The sequence below is a fragment of the Macaca fascicularis genome, chromosome 2, assembly GCF_037993035.2.
Source record: "Macaca fascicularis isolate 582-1 chromosome 2, T2T-MFA8v1.1".
Lineage (NCBI taxonomy): Eukaryota > Metazoa > Chordata > Mammalia > Primates > Cercopithecidae > Macaca > Macaca fascicularis.
The window spans coordinates 115,400,846-115,417,943 of NC_088376.1; the positions used below are offsets into that span (position 1 = coordinate 115,400,846).

The window sequence follows — 17,098 nt, forward strand, 5'->3', positions numbered from 1 at the left end:
ATGGCCTGGCCTCTCCATCTTTCCCACTCAATATAATTTATGGTGGAGATAGGGTCCAGTTCAGTTCCAGACACTTAGTGCCCAGCAACAGGCCTGGCATCAAGCCAGCACGACTAAAATGCCAAGTAAAATTCAACATTAGGGCCTATGACCTCCCCCAACATTAAATGTCTCACCAAGTCTGTTTCCCCATCTATGAAATGGGGCCAGTTTTGAGAAGGCTCTGGGCAGGGGTTCTCAGGTCAGATGAGGTGATCTTTTTCTTTTGGTTCATTTGGTTTGTGAACCACTTCTTTCCCTTACAGAAAAAATCGGAAGCCTGGTACAGTGGACATCTGTGACCATCAGATTCTCTAATTGTTACATTGCACCACTTTTACTTTATCTCCTCTTTCTCTTTTTATCTAGCTATGCTTACCTATATATAATTTTTGCTGAACTATTTGAAAGGAAATTGTAGCGGACATTCTGATGTGCTTCTTGAAACACTTCAGGCCACATCAACTAAGGATAGTCTGATACAACCACAGTAGCATTATCACATCTAAGAAAATTAACATAACTCAATATTCAGAATAGGGCAGGAGGGTGAAAACCTGAACCCATGCCAGGTCCTGAGAGCAGATGAAGGGCATCAGAGGGTGGGCGCCTGAGCCGAGCGGGGGTCGGGCGCAACTTCTGCCCAGTGGAGGCGGCGGCCAGAGTGGAGTCACCGTGCAATGGGGAGGGTGTGGCTGTGTGAGCCAAGCCCCAGGAGAACCAGAACCCACCTTTTCCTCAGTGCCCTGACCAGCTGTCCCGCAGCTGTGGCTTAAATGCCAACTTCCAATTCGTAAATTTCTCCAATTATTCCTCCCCAAATTATTTACATATGTATATGTATTTAAATCAGGAATTAATCAAAGTTCTCACACTGCATTTAGCTGTTTCGCTGCTTACTCTAAAAGGGCACAGGAGAGAAGATGGGTGGGTAATGGTACTTAGAAGAGTGACACTCCCAGGCCGGCCCTAATCCTGCCGATCGGGGCATGTGCTGGAACACCTTAGCCCTAGCGTCCTGGGCGGAAGTAACCGAGACCTGGAGTTGGTGGGTAGGTTTGGGTTCAGGCTGGGGAGGTTCGCGGACGGAAGCTCCCGCCTTGCGGTGCCGGATGGCCCCGCCCCTTAGCAACGGCTTAGCGTCCCTCCCTAGAGACGGGGATGACGCATCCCCGCACTGCTCGGTGGAGCCGGTAGGTAGGTGAGGCGGAGGGGTTGCGAGGCCAGCGCGGGCAGCGAGGCCTCGAAAAGGCGCGGAGGGCTAGTGGACGGGGGTGGCGGGTGGGGGGTGGGGTCTCGCAGGAGTCTGGTTGCTGAGCCTTGGCCAGGGGGAAAGAAGGGAGGTGCACTTTATTTTATTTATTAATTTTGAGACGGAGTCTCGCTCTGTCGCCCAAGTTGGAGTGCAATGGCGCGATCTCGGCTCACTGTAACCTCCGCCCCCCGGGTTCAAGCGATTCTCCCGCCTCAGCCTCCCGAGTAGCTGGGATTACAGGCACTCGCCATCATGCCGGCTAATTTTTGTATTTTTGTAGAGACGGGGTTTCACCCTGTTGGCCAATCTGGTCTTAAACTCCTGACCTCAGGTGGTCCGCTCGCCTTGGCCTCCCAAATGTTTGGATTACAGGCGTGAGCCACTGCGCCCGGCCTAGAAGTGCACTTTAAACAGCCTTGCAGTTAAGTCCTGTACTTACCAGACCAGTTTTTGGGCCCCATCCCCATGCTGAGCATGTGGAAGTCCCATCAGCTACCCAGTCCCTCTCCAGATCCCTACCGGAGTTGTTACAGAGGTCAATTTCATTCTTTTCTCCACTTCGCCCATCCATTAGTTCATTTGTTCACACAATCATTCAGCAAGTACTTTCTAGGCACCAGCTGTGTGCCAAGCCCATGCCAGTCTCATGCTAGGTGCTAGGTGCCAAGTTTCCAGAGATCAGCGTTACTTGAAAATGCTTGTGCAGCTGACAGGAAAGACAGATGTGCGCATATAATACAGGGAGACATACACTGGAGGGGAAAGACACAGTTGTGGGGGGCAGTTTGCATCAGGTGAATGCTTCAAAATGGTGGAGAGAACCCCAAGCCTGGAGGAGCAAGAACCATTCATGGTGTTGTTTGCCTGGTAGCCCCAAGGGCAGATGCTTCCAAAATCCCTTAAAGTCACAGATCCATTTGTCTACTTATGCAGAACCCCGGGGTGTGAAATGGATAAAGGTGCAGGGTCCTTATTGAATCAGGGGTGGGTGGCATAGAAGCCCTCCTGCTTAGGTGGCTCCCCACAGGCACCCACTTTGCAGAATCTCAGCACCCAGTTGGAGAACACTGTTGTGGTGCTAGAACATGGACCTTTGAGTCAGCCAGAGGTGAAGACCTCAGTTTCCATTCTGGTTCTGCCAGTGTTTGGTTGTGTGACCTTTGCAAGTTTCTTTACTTTCCTGGGCCCTAGTTTCCTCAGTTGTAAACTGGCAATAATAGTGGTACCTGCTGTGAGGTTGGAATACCCCTATTCATCTGTGTCTATTCAGCCAAGTGCTTGGCTACTGGTTGAATCAAGTGGGGTTGAATGTCATTGAATCCAACCAGAAGCTTCCGCTGGCTCAGGCCAATAGGGCTCCCAGGTGATCTGAGTGGGGAGAAAGAAGAACTTGGGTTCAGATTTCAACTGTGGCTCTTGCTGGCTGTGTGATCTTGAGCAGGTCACTTCTCTGAGCTTTGTTTTCCTGCCTCTGAGAAATGAGGATACTCTCAGTTCCCACCTTAGAAGTTTAAATGAGATGATGCATAAAATAAGTCTAAGTCCCCAATAACAGTCACCATTCCCAACACTGTGCCCACCAGGGCCACGCCTGCCATTTCACTGGCCAGTTACCTTCAACACACAGGGAGAGCTGCCCAGAATGACCAGAGGCAGAGGCCTTGCTGGGAGCCATGTTCTTCTCCCCCCTGCCAGTCACACTCATTCCCAGGTAGAGACTGCTGTCACCTATGAGGCCACGGCAGGAGGCAGATTAGGTCTTTCTTTCTGTCTGTCCTAGCTCCTGAGTATACTGGTAATGCACAGGTGCACAGAGTTGGGGCAGGGCTGGAAGGGAGCCACTGTGAAGGGCTGAGGGATGGAGGGGAAACAGGTTCTGAGTTTGCAGCTCACTCCCACACCTTCTTTGGGACACACCTCGGTGCATCCCCCCACTGCCAGCTTGCATGGAGGGAAACAGTTTACCGGGGCAGCAAGTTCACCCATTATGGATTCATTTTGCCCCCAGCAACCCTGCAGTTTCCTGGACATTTGCACATCTGTTATCTCCAAAGATCCTTATAACTCCTTATAATGCACCAGTAAAGCAAACCAAGCATGTTCAGGCCTCTCTGAGAGCTGAGGAAGTCATGGAATGGAATGCTCTCCTGTGGATCTGGGACCCTGGCCTCTCTAAGCCCTGCTCTGTTGGGTGATTTTGTTCAAAGATGAAACAAACATCTATGGGTTTGCAGCATGATGAGGCTGAGCCCCAAGGGGTCCTCTGTTCTTTAGGGTGCTCCGGGAAGGGCTGGTGACTGTTAGACAGGTGGGCCAGACTTGGCATTGTCTTCAGCACCTGCCCTGGGAGGCAGCTGGCCGCCAGAGACTGGATTCAGGGAGCGGAGTTCCGCTGGGGGAGGCCTGGCAGGCCAGACTGGCTGGAGGCAGGTCGGCCTTTGGGCTGAGTGTCTGGGGCTTCCTGCCAGAGCCCCATCTGCCCTTCTTCAGCCCTCAGGTGCCCTGACAACTCACCACCCCCTTCTTAGAAATGGACTCAGCTGCTGAATGCTGCTTCAGCACTGCTGGGTAGTTTTGCTCTAGACAGCTCTGGCCACCCACCCCACTCCTCAGGTCAGTGCAGGCAAGGGCCCCCTGCCACGATCCATCAGGAGGCCTGCACTAGCACAAAACACCCAGCAAAAAGAGTGCCCTGTTCTTCAAGCTCTTGGCTCTTTGTCTCAGTGTGCAGAAGGGATGGGAAAATGGGATGGGGCCAGGGAAGGGCGGCTTGCTTGGGCTAAGCCTCTATTTCCTTTTGTTAAGATGCTTTCCTTTTATTTCTTTTCTTTTCTTTTTTGAGACAGAAGCTCGCTCTGTCGCCTAGGCTGGAATGCAGTGGCATGATCTTGGCTCACTGCAACCTCTGTCTCCAGGGTTCAAATGATTCTCCTGCCTCAGCCTCTGGAGTAGCTAGGATTACAAGTGTGCACCACCACACCCAGCTAATTTTTGTGTTTTTAGTAGAAATGGGGTTTTGCCATGTTGGCCAGGCTGGTCTCGAACTCCTGACGTCAAGTGATCTGCCCACGTCAGCCTCCCGAAGTGCTGGGATTACAGGCATGAGCCACCAAGCCTGGCCATTTTTTTGTTTTGTTTTGTTTTGTTTTGTTTTTGAGATGGAGTTTTGCTCTTGTCACCCAGGTTGGGGTGCAATGGCGCGATCTCAGCTTACTGCAACCTCTGCCTCCCGGGTTCAAGTGATTCTCCTGCCTCAGCCTCCCGAGTAGCTGGGATTAGAGGCATGTGCCACCACACCTGGCTAATTTTGTATTTTTAGTAGAGATGGGGTTTCACCATGTTGGCCAGGCTGGTCTCAAACTCCTGACCTCAGGTGATCCACCCACCTTGGCCTCCCAAAGTGCTGGGATTATGGGAGTGAGCCACCGCCCCGGCCTCTTTTTTTCTAATTGCAATTTTTATTGAGATAATTGTAGACCCTCTTTTTTTTTTTTTTTTTTTGAGGCAGAGTCTCGCTCTGTCGCCCAGGCTGGAGTGCAGTGGCCGGATCTCAGCTCACTGCAAGCTCCGCCTCCCGGGTTTATGCCATTCTCTTGCCTCAGCCTCCGGAGTAGCTGGGACTACAGGCACCTGCCACCTCGCCTGGCTAGTTTTTTGTATTTCTTAGTAGAGACGGGGTTTCACAGTGTTAGCCAGGATGGTCTCGATCTCCTGACCTCGTGATCCGCCCGTCTCGGCCTCCCAAAGTGCTGGGATTACAGCCTTGAGCCACCGCGCCCGGCCCTCTTTTTATTTTTTGCACTAGCATTATATACAAACCTCTTCTTCACCATATCCTTGTCCAATGTCTTGTCATGTACTCCTGCCCAAGGATTCTCCATGGTGATGAGTTTTGAGGTAGCCAAAAGCAACAGTGGCTTTTCAAGGGCTTGCTCCTCCCACAATAAAAACTCTATAAACCGTTGTCCTCCAGGTGGTGGATGTGCACGCACCCCGGCGGCATCTGCTACTCCCTTGCATAAGACAGGAGGGTATACGTTTCCTGAGCTGATCTGACCCTGAGAGCCAGGGTAGGTGAATGCTATTTTGTGGCTGGTAGAGGGATCTGTGGGCCTATGGAGGGTCAGGATTGGGGTCCTGCTGGGGAGGCCATTTATTCCTCTGGCTCCTGGGGTATGGGAGGAAGTAGAGTGGGCAAACACAGGGGACGCAGGGCATGGTCCCGCGCTCACAGGTGCTAGGGAGGCTCATGCACCACACTGGGAAAAGGCAGGGAAGTCTAGCAGGGCTAGGCTGGAGGTGCTAGGGCTGCTTCTGGCTGAAAGTCATTTTAGGGAAATTTATTGGGTGAGCGAACTCTGGGCCTCCCTCCCCATCTCCCACTACTGAGAAGCCAGGCCTTACTCTATAAAATAGGGGAGAGGGGTGGACAAGTGCAGTCACATGCATGGGTTGGGGGCATCTGCAGTGCTTCCCCTCACTCAGCCTTAACTCTGGGTAGGCTCACTTCTCACATGCAGTGTCCAGGGCAGGCCCCACTGTCTCCTGGTGGGACTTGGGGTACTGTATGCCTGTCCAGATTAGAAGGAGACCACTCCCTCCTCCTTGCTCTTCTGTTACCCATGGGTCATGGGCTGGGGCTTGTGGCAGACAGGCAATCTAGGCATCCATGTGTCTGGGGGCTGAGACAGAGGCTGGCAAGGGCGGACTGACGTTGGGATCTTCTCCTAGGAGCTTCGGCTGGGGCATCTCTCTGAGAAGCAGCATGGAGCAGCCTAACAGTAAAGGTTGTAGCCCAGGAAGGACCCCTCAAGGCCCAGAGTGCAGCGGTGTTCCTGGAGTCCAAGCGGGGACCCACAGGGGCCTAGAGTATAACCCGGAGAAGATTCTTCCAGGATCAGACTATGGATTGGGGAATCCTCCAGCCCTTGACCCCAAGCTCCCACATTTATCCCTGCCCCCGGCCCCACCCACACTCTCAGACTTGGGGCAGCCCCGGAAGTCACCCCTGACAGGCAATGATAAGAAGTACCCGCTGATGAAGCAGCGTGGGTACTACTCTGACATCCTCAGCCCTGGAACCTTGGATCAACTTGGAGTGAGTATGGCAGCCATCCCCTACCAAGCCTCAGCCCTTCCTCTGGGCTCCATTCACCCATCCTTTCATCCTTCTCCCCATCAGTCAGTCCATCTGTTCATTTAGCTGTCTATCAACCTATCCGTCTGTCTTTCTATCCATCTACCCTCTATTCTGCCCTCATCCATCCTTCCATCCATTTTTCTCACCACCCATCCATCTGTCCATTCATTCGACAACTCATTACTGAGCTCCTGCTGTGTGCCAGGCCCTGGATGGAGCCCTGGAGATGCAGCAGGGATGAGACGCCCATGTCCCTATTGTCGTTGTCATGGGGCAGTGGCTTTGGTAGGGATGACCCCCTCCCCTGGCTCTGGTTGGGAAGTTCCACAGAAGAGGTGATATACTGCTGAGATCTAAGAGACAGGATGTAAGAGTGGGGCCTGGGAGCGTGTTCCAGGCAGGGGAGACAACAGGTACAAAGACTTGGGGTCCCTGAGAGAGGGCGCGGCTGTGTGAAGAAGGCTAGAATGTGAGGGAGGAGGCTGGGGGCAGGGGAAAGAGGAGAGGGAGGGAATGACAAGGAGAGAATTCAGAGTCCTGTATGTCCCAAGCAGTCCTAGGCTTTAGGCCAGGGAGGGGCCAAGAAAGACAGGGTGAGGACCCCCTGATATGCATTACACCTGCAGTGCCAGTGGCCCTTGGGAGAGGAAGTATGTACAGAGATACCTGCTGGCCTTGCAGTATCTGCTTCATGGCTCAGCCCCAGGATGCACTGTGGAGTGTTCTCAGAGCAACGAGGGGAGCTGGGCTGGACCAGAATGGGGCGGGGTCAGGATGTCCTGGGTGGCCACACGTGTTGCCCACTGTGGCCTTTGAATGGGAAATTGTGCGTACTCACTGGTTCTGCCCACTCCTGTGCTCCTGGAGTGCTCCCTGGTGGACCTCAAGGGAGGCGCCTGGCCTCATGGTCCCTCCCGGGTCCTGCCTGTCCCTGGGATGTTGACACATACTCAGGGCTCCGCGGTTTGGTTTCAGGAGGTGTGTCGTGGCCCCCGAATGAGCCAGAACCTCCTGCGGCAGGCTGACCTCGACAAGTTCACCCCAAGAGGTCAGTGCTCAGGAGGGCTGTGTGAGTGGGTTCCAGTAGGTATTTCCAAGCAGGCTTTTGGCCTCAGGGAGACAACCTTTTCTTGGCTGTGGGCCTCAGCTTCCTTAACTGTGGAGTGGGGATAATAAGAAACAGGGTGCTTCACAAGCGCCCACTCATGGTGAGTGCTCAGTCAGCCATAGCTGCCGAGTCATTACTGTTAGTGGAGCCGTGACCTTGACACTGAGCTGGGCTGGGCTGGGCTGCCGGGGGTCAGAGCCACAGCTTTCTTTCCCTGGCTGAGGTCAGAAGGGCATATGGGTGTATTTTCTGCCTCCTCTGGAATGTGGGCCCTGAAAAGGCCAGGACTGTCTGAGTTGCTCCCTGCTGTGGCCCCAGCACCTAGAACAGGGCCTGGCTCAGATAGATGCCTGGGAGATCCTTGCTGAAGGAGGAAAGGGGGCTTCTCCTCTCAGGCTCATGGAGAGTCTCAGAGCATGGCTGGGGTGGCGAGGACTGGGACAGGTCTGCAGGGTGTGGGGCCTTCCCCAGTGGCAGAGGGGAGTACAGGGGCTCCAGGAGAAGCCCTGAGTGGTGGTGAGGAACTGCACAGGTGGCCTCCCACCTGGCCAGAGTTTGCCCCTCTCCTCTGGCAGACAGGATGTCCCCTTGGATCAGGCCCAGATGCCCTGTGGCTCCCCCTGTCCACCCCTCCTCCCCACCCCCAGGAAAGACCTGGCTCCTTGCTGTCACCATCCAGACCAGTCCTCTCGGAGCCCACAGGCCTTAGAAAACACCATGAGCATGTACGTTTGTGCACTTACCTGAGGGTCTGGCCTATTGTTTCCAACAGTATCACAAGTATCTGTGACCCAGAAAATGGCTACCAACCACAGATCTCAGCACTGAGGGTATTGGGAATGGTGCTCCTGCCACTCATGGCAGGGTGGGCAGGGGGTGATCGGCAGATGGCAGCTCTGCCCACATGAGAAAAAGTAGGCCCCAGCGGCACAGGGTAGTGTCAGTCAGGGCTCTCAGCAGCCAGTTGTGGACATTCACTCTGCTGCCCGAGGGCTGGGGTAGCCTCCCCCGGCACACGGACACAGCAGGGTCTGGAGGCCAGGTGTGGGTCTCTTCACCCTGGCTCCTTCTTGGCCACTGAGTGGGTCCTGGGGGTGGAGTGGTGTCACGCAGCCTCAAGAACTGGTGATTAGGGCTCTGAAAAGAACCTTCTTGGCAGCCCTGAGATCTGGGCCTTTTTGGTGGGGTCCCTTGACTACTCGGCAACCTGGTGAGAGCAGACTCCAGCTAATAGTGGAGGCTCCGCTGAGCCTTGGACACTGCCCAGGCCCCACCTCTGGAGGCCTCTGTGGGACCCCAGATGACACTCCTAAGGTGGGCCCTCCTGCAGCACAACCACCTCTTGGTCCCAGGGAGGCAGTAAGGCCCAAGGAAGGGGTCACCAGGGCCCCTGGGACTCTGGACCCTTCTTCCAACCAGAAAATAGAGGGGACCATCAGGAGACTGCCCAGAGCGCAGCCAGGCCCTGGGAAATGTGGTCATCCCCTCCTGAAGCAAGTGCCCACTCCCCTCTCCCCACCTCTGTGGTCTCGGACTTTGCCTGGGACTTTCTTCTCCATTGACCATCTGGTGTCGCGGGCAAACTGAGATGGATGGTCATCCTATCAATGGATCTCTCCCCACCAACTCCCCTTCCCCTAGGTATGGAATGGAAGCCTCTGTATATCCTGCTCATCTAAGTAGGGGCAGTCATTTTGTGATTTGAGGGTCCTGCAGGGCCAGAATGGTGGAGCCACCCACAGTATCCAGGATGCCTCAAGCTGGCAATAGCCTCAGGGAATGAATATCAGACTCTAATATGCTGAGGGGCCTCTGCAGTAGGTGTGGGAGGAGCCCATCCCATTTCATCTTCCTGTCTAGTAGTAACCCTTGCCCTTGTTGAACTCAACACCTGGCTTGAGCAATGGCCCCTGGTGCTGGAGTCATGGGTGGTATAGAAAGGAGTGGTCAAGCATGCTGGCTCTGGACAGGGAGAGCAGGGCCAGGACAGACCTTCTGGAAGCCACCATCCCTCCAGGCTCATAGCCCCAGGGCACCTGGTGCCATGCCTTTCTCCCAGCCACTGGCAAGCTCTGAGCTTCCCACACTCCAAAGCATACTGCCTGATAGATGATTTGTTTTATGGGTTGGAGGCTGGTTGTTGGGTGCTGGCCTGAGCCCCAAAGCCCCTGCCCCTGCTTCTACCTGCAGTCGGAACCTTCGAGGTTCCTGAGGACTTCCAGGAGCGCGTGGAGCAGCAGTGCATTGGGTCCACCACCCGGCTGCTCGCCCAGACTGACTTCCCGCTGCAGGCCTATGAGCCCAAGGTGCAGGTGCCTTTCCAGGTGCTGCCAGGCCAGCGTCCTCGCAAGATTGAGATCGAGAGGTACGGCTGGGTGGGCTGTGGGGAGACTGTCCGGGAGATGGCATCCACCTGTCTCAGGGGGTGAGGAACTGCAGATCACCAGGTGACAATCCTCATAGCAGAACCTGTGCACAAGTGTTTAGATAGAATCTTCTAGCCCTTTGGTGTCTTAATAGGAACAATTTACATGTTTTGGAATTGGGGAAGGTGGTGTTGAGGTCAGTGAATGGGACTGCGGGGCAGGACAGAAGGACAATTGGAGCCCAGGACACCAGCCCCAGCCACCACACGACTTCCTGATGAGTCTCAGAGGGGCGGAGGGCTCCAGAGGGGTCTCTCGGCCACACCCCTGTCCCCACAACCCCGTAAGCCCTTGTGGACACCCATGGAACCACATCACACAAGCCAAGCCATCCTGAGGTCCCGTCCCTGCCCTTGACCAGGAGGAAACAGCAGTACCTGAGCCTGGACATTGAGCAGTTGCTGTTCAGCCAGGGCATCGACTCCAACAAGCTCATGCCTAGGCACCTGGACCCCCAGCACCCCCAAACCATCGAGCAGGGCCATGACCCACTCTTCCCCATCTACCTCCCACTGAAGGTGAGCCGGGCTTCCACAGATGGTTGAGGGACAGGGAGCAGAGGTGCAGGACCCCAGTGGAAGCTCAGGAGTCAGATCTGAAAGGGGATTCCCACACCAGTCACCAGCACTCTCTTGTCAAACAGGGCAGGTCACCAATAGGAACCCATCCCAGGCACTTTGAGCATCCTAGATGCGGCAGGAGGGGCCCCCAGCCCCCCGGAATGCTGAGTCTTTGCTTCTTCCCTGGGTAGACTGTATGCCTGGCCTTGGCCTCCATGCCACCCATGGGCAATCTAGATGTGGCCCAGCTGGACTGTGGAGTAGTCCTCCTTGACCAGGGCCCACCTCAGGGTAGAGAGCTGCTTCTGGGCTCACTGAAACGGGAAGAGCAGGGATGGAAGAGGGAATCAGTGCCACCCCCTCGGGGTATGAATCAGGAAATGAATCCAGGGAGGAGAAAGAGGGAGCATGGCCTGGCTCTGGCGTTCACCCACCTCCCCTCCCTTCCTCTCTGCGGCCCTGAGTGTCTCTCGCCTGGTGGTCCCTGTAAGGAGGTAAAGCTGAGTCTAGCTAAGGGCTGCCTCCTAACAGCCCCGAATCTCATCATTTCCAAGTTGTAGTAGGGTCCCCAGGAAAACCCAAGGGCCACCTCTTCCCTTGGGCCTGAGCTAGGTGGCCCTGGGCAGTGGGAGAAAGAACCTACCGCCTGCTTTGGGTCCCTGGACACCCTTCTGCCTGAGCCTCAGGTGGCTTGGCTGGATGGGGATCCAGGGTTTCAAACACCCAACCAGATGCTGTGCACCCCTGGGAGCAGCAGTGGAGTGGGTCAGCCCCTAGCCCCCAGTGGAGAGGGTCAACCCCCAGTCCCAGCCTGCTGCTCTCTCACCTGGGGAGGGGATTACTTAGGCGCCCCATCCTTTGGCACACCCAGTCCCACCTGGGCCCCACTAGAGGAGCTGCTTCCTCCCAACGTTGGTCTGCTTTCTTCCAGGTATTTGACAATGAGGACTTTGACTGCCGGACTCCCAGAGAGTGGATCAACATGGGTTTGGAGCCAGGGTCTCTGGACAGGAAACCTGTCCCAGGAAAAGCCCTCCTGCCCACTGATGACTTCCTGGGGCATGGTGAGCAAGGCCAGTCTGGAGTGAGGGCACTATCTCATTCCAGTAGCAGCCCTGTCACAGACTCTGGGCTCCCCTGGGACCTGGCAGCCACCGAAGGCGAGGGGTCTTTCAAGACCTCTCAGCTGGGAGATAGGCCTAGGAGCTGGCCTCACAGAGGCAGGAAATGCAGGGACCAGGGCTGGAAAAGGGACAGCTGGATAGTGCCTAGTGTTTTGAAAAATGTTTGATTTATTGGTAGTAAAATGTGTACATGCTCATTGGGAATGTTGAAACATGCACGAGGGGCACAGTTCCACTCTCCATCCCTCCACCCAGAAGCCCCATTGTTGCAGCTCTAACCGTGGCCCCTCAGCTTTCACTTCTGTGTGCACAACACATACCATCACACACTTGCTCACAAACACACATCCGCATCGTCACACACATTGACAAACACACTCACTGTCACGCACACCCCCAACAACCACTCTCATGTACACATTTTCACCACACAGAAACACACTCGCCTACTGTCACCCATCAACAACCACTGTCACACCTCACCATGCCCACTTGATGCCACACAGGTTTGCCTTGTCTTAGCCTTGCCTGTATCTGCCCAGGGAGTGCCCCTGGCTGCTCCTTTGGCCTCAGGCCTGCCCCAGTGGCTGTGAAGGTTCTCTCGTTTCCTGCTGTGGAAAGCAATGCCAGGTGGGCATCCATGGCTGCTGTCTTGGCCTGCACGGCTGGGTCTCGATGCAGCATCCTAGGAAGGTCTGGGTCATCATTTGGGAAGTTGGAGGTGGCTGTTCCCCTGTGCAGGGCTGAAGGCTGCTCTGCTCCCCACCTGGTGGGTGGACAAGATGCTGTGAGTGGGAAGTGGACCCAGTAGGCCAGCTCCAGGTGGGAAGCAGGATTGTAAGAGCCATGACTGGTTTTAAGACTGCACAACCAGTCCATTGAGCAGGCTGTAAATTTATGTTTCATTTTATAAACACGTTAATGCTGGAATCAATTTCTCTGAACTAGACAAGAAGCCCAGAATGTTCTCTTTACTTTGGACTTAATTACAAAAATAATTTAACTCAATTGTTCCCAGACCACCAATTCCTGGTGATAAAACCAGAAGGTTTGGGACTGCATTAACCTTAAATGCACCAAGTACCAGGCTCCACCGAGGTGCTCTGCTGGGAGACTGGGGTGGTGGCATGGGTGGGAGGACGGGTGAGCAGGGAGGGGCTCTGCCGGGGACCTCTTGTTTTCTGCTGGGAGCTTCCAGTGACATATTTTCATCTGAGTTGAGCAGAGACAAGGCCAGCATTTTCAGAAAGGGAACCTACTAGGAAGGGAAGGGAAAAGCAAAACAGAGAAGCAAAATAGGTGAGCTATAGGCCTTCTTTATCCATTCTTTACTCATCTAGCTGGTGTCAACAGGTGGGGAGCATTTCCTGAGAATTCCAGCCCTTCCTTCCTCAACCCAGTCTGTAGAACTCAAACAAAACAAAACAAAACAAAACAAAACAAAAAAACAGGGGGCCAAGCGTGGTGGCTCATGCCTGTAATCCCAGTACTTTGGGAAGCTGAGGTGGGCAGATTGTGAGGTCAGGAGTTCAAGACCAGCCTGAACAACATGGTGAAACCCAGTCGCTACTAAAAATACAAAAATTAGCTGGCCATGGTGGTGTGCACCTGTAATCCCACCTACTTGGGAGGCTGAGGCAGAGAATTGCTTGAACCTGGGAGGCGGAGGTTGCAGTAAGTGGAGATTGTACCACTGCACTCCAGCATGGGCAACAGAGCGAGACTCCATCTCAAAAAAACAAAAACAAACAAAACAAAACAAAACAAACAGCTTTTATCTCGGCTCACTGCAACCTCCATGTCCCAGGTTTAAACAATTTTTGTGCCTCAGCCTCCCAGGTAGCTGGGACTTCGGGCACACACCACTACTCCCAGCTAATTTTTTGTATTTTTGTGGAGACGGGGTTTCACCATGTTGCCCAAGGTAGTCTCGGACTCCTGAGTGCAATCCGCCCACCTCTGCCTCCCAGAGTGTAGGGATTATAGGCTTGAACCACCGCGCCTGGCCTCAGTTTGTTTTTAAGCCACTATGCATTGTGGCTGCTCTACTGGGCACCATGTGTGTGCATCTTCCTTCTGCAAAAATTTATCGAACACCTGCAAGGTACTAGTTTTCATTCTAGGCCCAGGGACACAGCTGTGACTGAGACGGGACAAAGTCGCTCCTGCCCTTAGTGAGCTGACACTAGTGTGAGCAGGTCAGCTGTGAACCAGGAGCTGATGCGTAAGTAGTGTGACTTTCGGCACTGTGAGGGATAGAATGGGGTAACAAGTCAGAGAGTGCCTGGGACAGAGGTGCTATTTTAGGCACAGAGGCTGCTCCTTGGTGAAGGGAACAACCAGCAATGAGGTAACCTGAGTGGAGAGAGTTCCAAGCCGAGGGCACAACCAGTGCAGAGGCTCTGCCATGGGAACAAGGTTGAAACTCACGGCAATAGCCAGATATCCAGTGTGGCTGGAGAGAAATGTGTGAGGGGCAGCGGCAGGAGGTAAGCTAGAGAAGTGGGCACAGGCTTTCAGCCCAGGGAACCAGTGGGAGGCCCATCCTGACCAAAGAGCGGCTCCTGCCCTGTCCTGCCCTGCCATGCCCTGTTCTCAGATGAGGGGCCCAGGGACTGAGCAGCCAGGGGCAGCCTGTGAGGAGGGCTTCACCCTGGTCTTGGTCACCTTGAAGGGGGTCCAACTCATTCATGACCTTTACAAATGGGTTCTCAGCAGGTCTCTCTTAACTTGGGGCTTTCGTGCTGCCTGTCCCAGCCTCCTATTGGCCTGTGTTTCTCTCTGCCCTGGTGCAGGTGGTGCTGAGCACCAGGGCAGAGAAGCCTGGTCTTTCTGGCTCTCCTGCAGCCTGGGTTCCTCAGAGGCCAGCTCGGCTGGGAGGAAGCAGGGTCCTGGCTCTGCTAGAGCAGATGGGGGCATCTCGGCGGGAGAGACGCCAGACTGGTGGTCTCTGAGACCCATTCCCAGCGCTGCTGCCAGCACTCAGAGGCCCCTTCCTGCCCCCATGGCAGGTGGCACTGGTGGGGTTTCCTCTCCTGTTTCAGAGGACCCCAAGAGTCAGAAACTGAAGTACGAATGGTGCGAGGTCGGCGTCCTGGACTACGATGAGGAGAAGAAGCTATACCTGGTGCACAAGACAGACGAGAAAGGCCTGGTGCGAGATGAGATGGGGAGGCCCATCCTGAATGCAGGGGTCACCCCTGAAGGTACGAGCTGCTGCTGCTGCCCCAGGCAGACCCCCAGCTTGGGCCTGACCGGCCCATGACTGAGGCCAACCCCACCCAGGGCACTGCCAGATCAGTTCTGGATTCTACTTTGCTCTGTTTGCCCAACGCACTGACTGGTAAGGACCAGAGGACTCATCACTCAAGAGACCCCAGAAAGGACAAGTGGCCATTATTTGGCATGTCAGCTCTGAGCCCAAGTCTCATCAATAAGTAATGCCTGCCCTGGGTGTGGGATCAAGGGATGGGCACTTGAACAGCCATGCCTGTATAACTGCTTGTCTAAATACTTTCTTTTCTTTTTTATTTTTATTTTTGAGACGGAATCTGGCTCTGTCACCCAGGTTGAAGGGCGGTGGTGCAATCTTGGCTCACTGTAACCTCTTCCTCCCGGGTTCAAGCGACTCTTGTGCCTCAGTCTCCCAAGTAGCTGGGATTACAAGCGCCCACCACCACACCCGGCTACTTTTTTGTATTTTTAGTAAAGACAGGGTTTTACCATGGTGGCCAGGTTGGTCTCGAACTCCTGGCCTCAAGAAATCCTCCCCCCTCGGCCTCCCAAAGTGTTGGGATTACAGGCGTCACCCACCGCATCCCAGCCTTGTCTATGTGCTTTCACATCCGTCCATGATACCTTGCGAGATGGGCCGGGCAGGGAGTGTCGTCATGCCCATTTCACAGATGCAACAGGGGGTCAGAAGAGGGAAACAATTTGTTCAGGGCCACAGGGCATCCGCGGCACAGCCGGCTGGAACTTAGTGCTTCAGCCCAGAAGCCTGACTGTGTGTCCCCTTCTCCCTCCCACCTGGCCCCCAGGAAGGCCACCCCTTAAGGTCTGTCAGTACTGGGTGCCACGGATCCAGCTTCTCTTCTGTGCTGAGGACCCTTGTGTGTTCGCACAACGTGTGGTCCAGGCCAACGCCCTGCGCAAGAACACGGAGGCGCTGCTGCTCTACAACCTGTATGTGGACTGCATGCCCTCTGACGGCCAGCGTGTCATCAGTGAACAGAGCCTGAGCAAGATCAAGCAGTGGGCCCTGAGCACGCCTCGGATGCGCAAAGGCCCCTCGTGAGTCCCCGCTCGGCCTTCCCCATTCTGGGCATCTCCTTCTCCAGGGAACCTTCCCCTAGGAAGTTGGTGCTACTCTAGGGTGGAGCTCCCTCAGGGCTCATCTGTTTGAGACTGTCCTGCCTATTGCCCTGTGGACTTGTTGGGGCCCCAAACAACTTTTTGTCCATCTCCAGATCCCTCATTATCCATATGCACTCTTGGATTCTTATTTTATTCAAAGGGTTACAATTGACTACTTTTTAAAAATTTCGATGCTCAAATTGTCCCAGATGTGTCCAGTGGGAGACTTTTCAAGTTAATTCCTATGTCGTTTTACCATGTTTCCATTATTCTTCAAAACCCTTGGATGATGGTTTATTAGCAACGTGCCCCTAAGATAACTTTACTTTCTGGCACAGCAAGAATTTCCAGGCTCATTGTGTATTTTCCCAGGTCCAGTCCTGAAACCAGCTGTTTCTCCAAGGAAGCTCCTTTTATTATTTTAGTTTATTTTTTGAGACAAGTTCTTACTCTGTCACCCAGGCTGGAGTGCCCAGAGTGCAGTGGGGCCATCTTGGCTCATGGTAGCCTCAGTTTCCTGTGCTCAAGCAAGCCTCCCACCTCAGACTCCTGAGTAGCTGGGACTTAGGCATGTACCACAACCTCTGGTTAATTCTGTTTATTTTTTGTAGAGACAGATATCCCTGTGTTGCCTAGGCTGGTCTTGAATGCCTAGGCTCAAGTAAATCTCCCACCTTGGCTTCACAAAGTGTTAGGATTATAGGCGTGAGCCATCATGCCTGGCTGGAAGTTCCTTTTAGTTGAGGAATGATATTTAGAAGCCAAGATCTGGACATTAGATGTGCTCATTGCTACTGGGATATCATTATTTTGAGACTTCCATAGCAGACAGATCTGGGAAATATATATACAGATGGTCCCCAATTTATGATAGTTTGACTTACCATTTTTCTTTCTTTCTTTCTATTTATTTATTTATTTATTTTGAAACGGAGTTTGATTCTTGTCTCCCAGGCTAGAGTACAGTGGCTCGATCTTGGATCGCTGCAACCTCTGCCTCCTGGGTTCAAGAGATTCCCTGCCTCAGCCTCCTAGGTAGCTGGGATTAAAGGCACCCGCCACCATGCCTGGCTAATTTTTGTATTTTTAG

The 17,098-nt window shown here is 54.0% G+C and overlaps 1 protein-coding gene across 1 annotated transcript in view; it reads left to right on the forward strand.

Annotated features, from left to right (window-relative positions):
* Positions 1 to 5,292: 5,292 nt before the first annotated feature.
* Positions 5,293 to 17,098, forward strand: part of DNAH1 (dynein axonemal heavy chain 1) — an 83,217-nt gene continuing 71,411 nt past the window's right edge. Inside the window, exons 1-8 of the mRNA XM_065540678.2 lie at positions 5,293 to 5,364; positions 6,026 to 6,392; positions 7,410 to 7,482; positions 9,733 to 9,907; positions 10,330 to 10,486; positions 11,460 to 11,592; positions 14,697 to 14,858; positions 15,693 to 15,945. Coding sequence (XP_065396750.1) covers positions 6,060 to 6,392; positions 7,410 to 7,482; positions 9,733 to 9,907; positions 10,330 to 10,486; positions 11,460 to 11,592; positions 14,697 to 14,858; positions 15,693 to 15,945 — 1,286 coding nt within the window. The 5' untranslated portion in view covers positions 5,293 to 5,364; positions 6,026 to 6,059. The remainder of the gene's footprint in view (positions 5,365 to 6,025; positions 6,393 to 7,409; positions 7,483 to 9,732; positions 9,908 to 10,329; positions 10,487 to 11,459; positions 11,593 to 14,696; positions 14,859 to 15,692; positions 15,946 to 17,098) is intronic.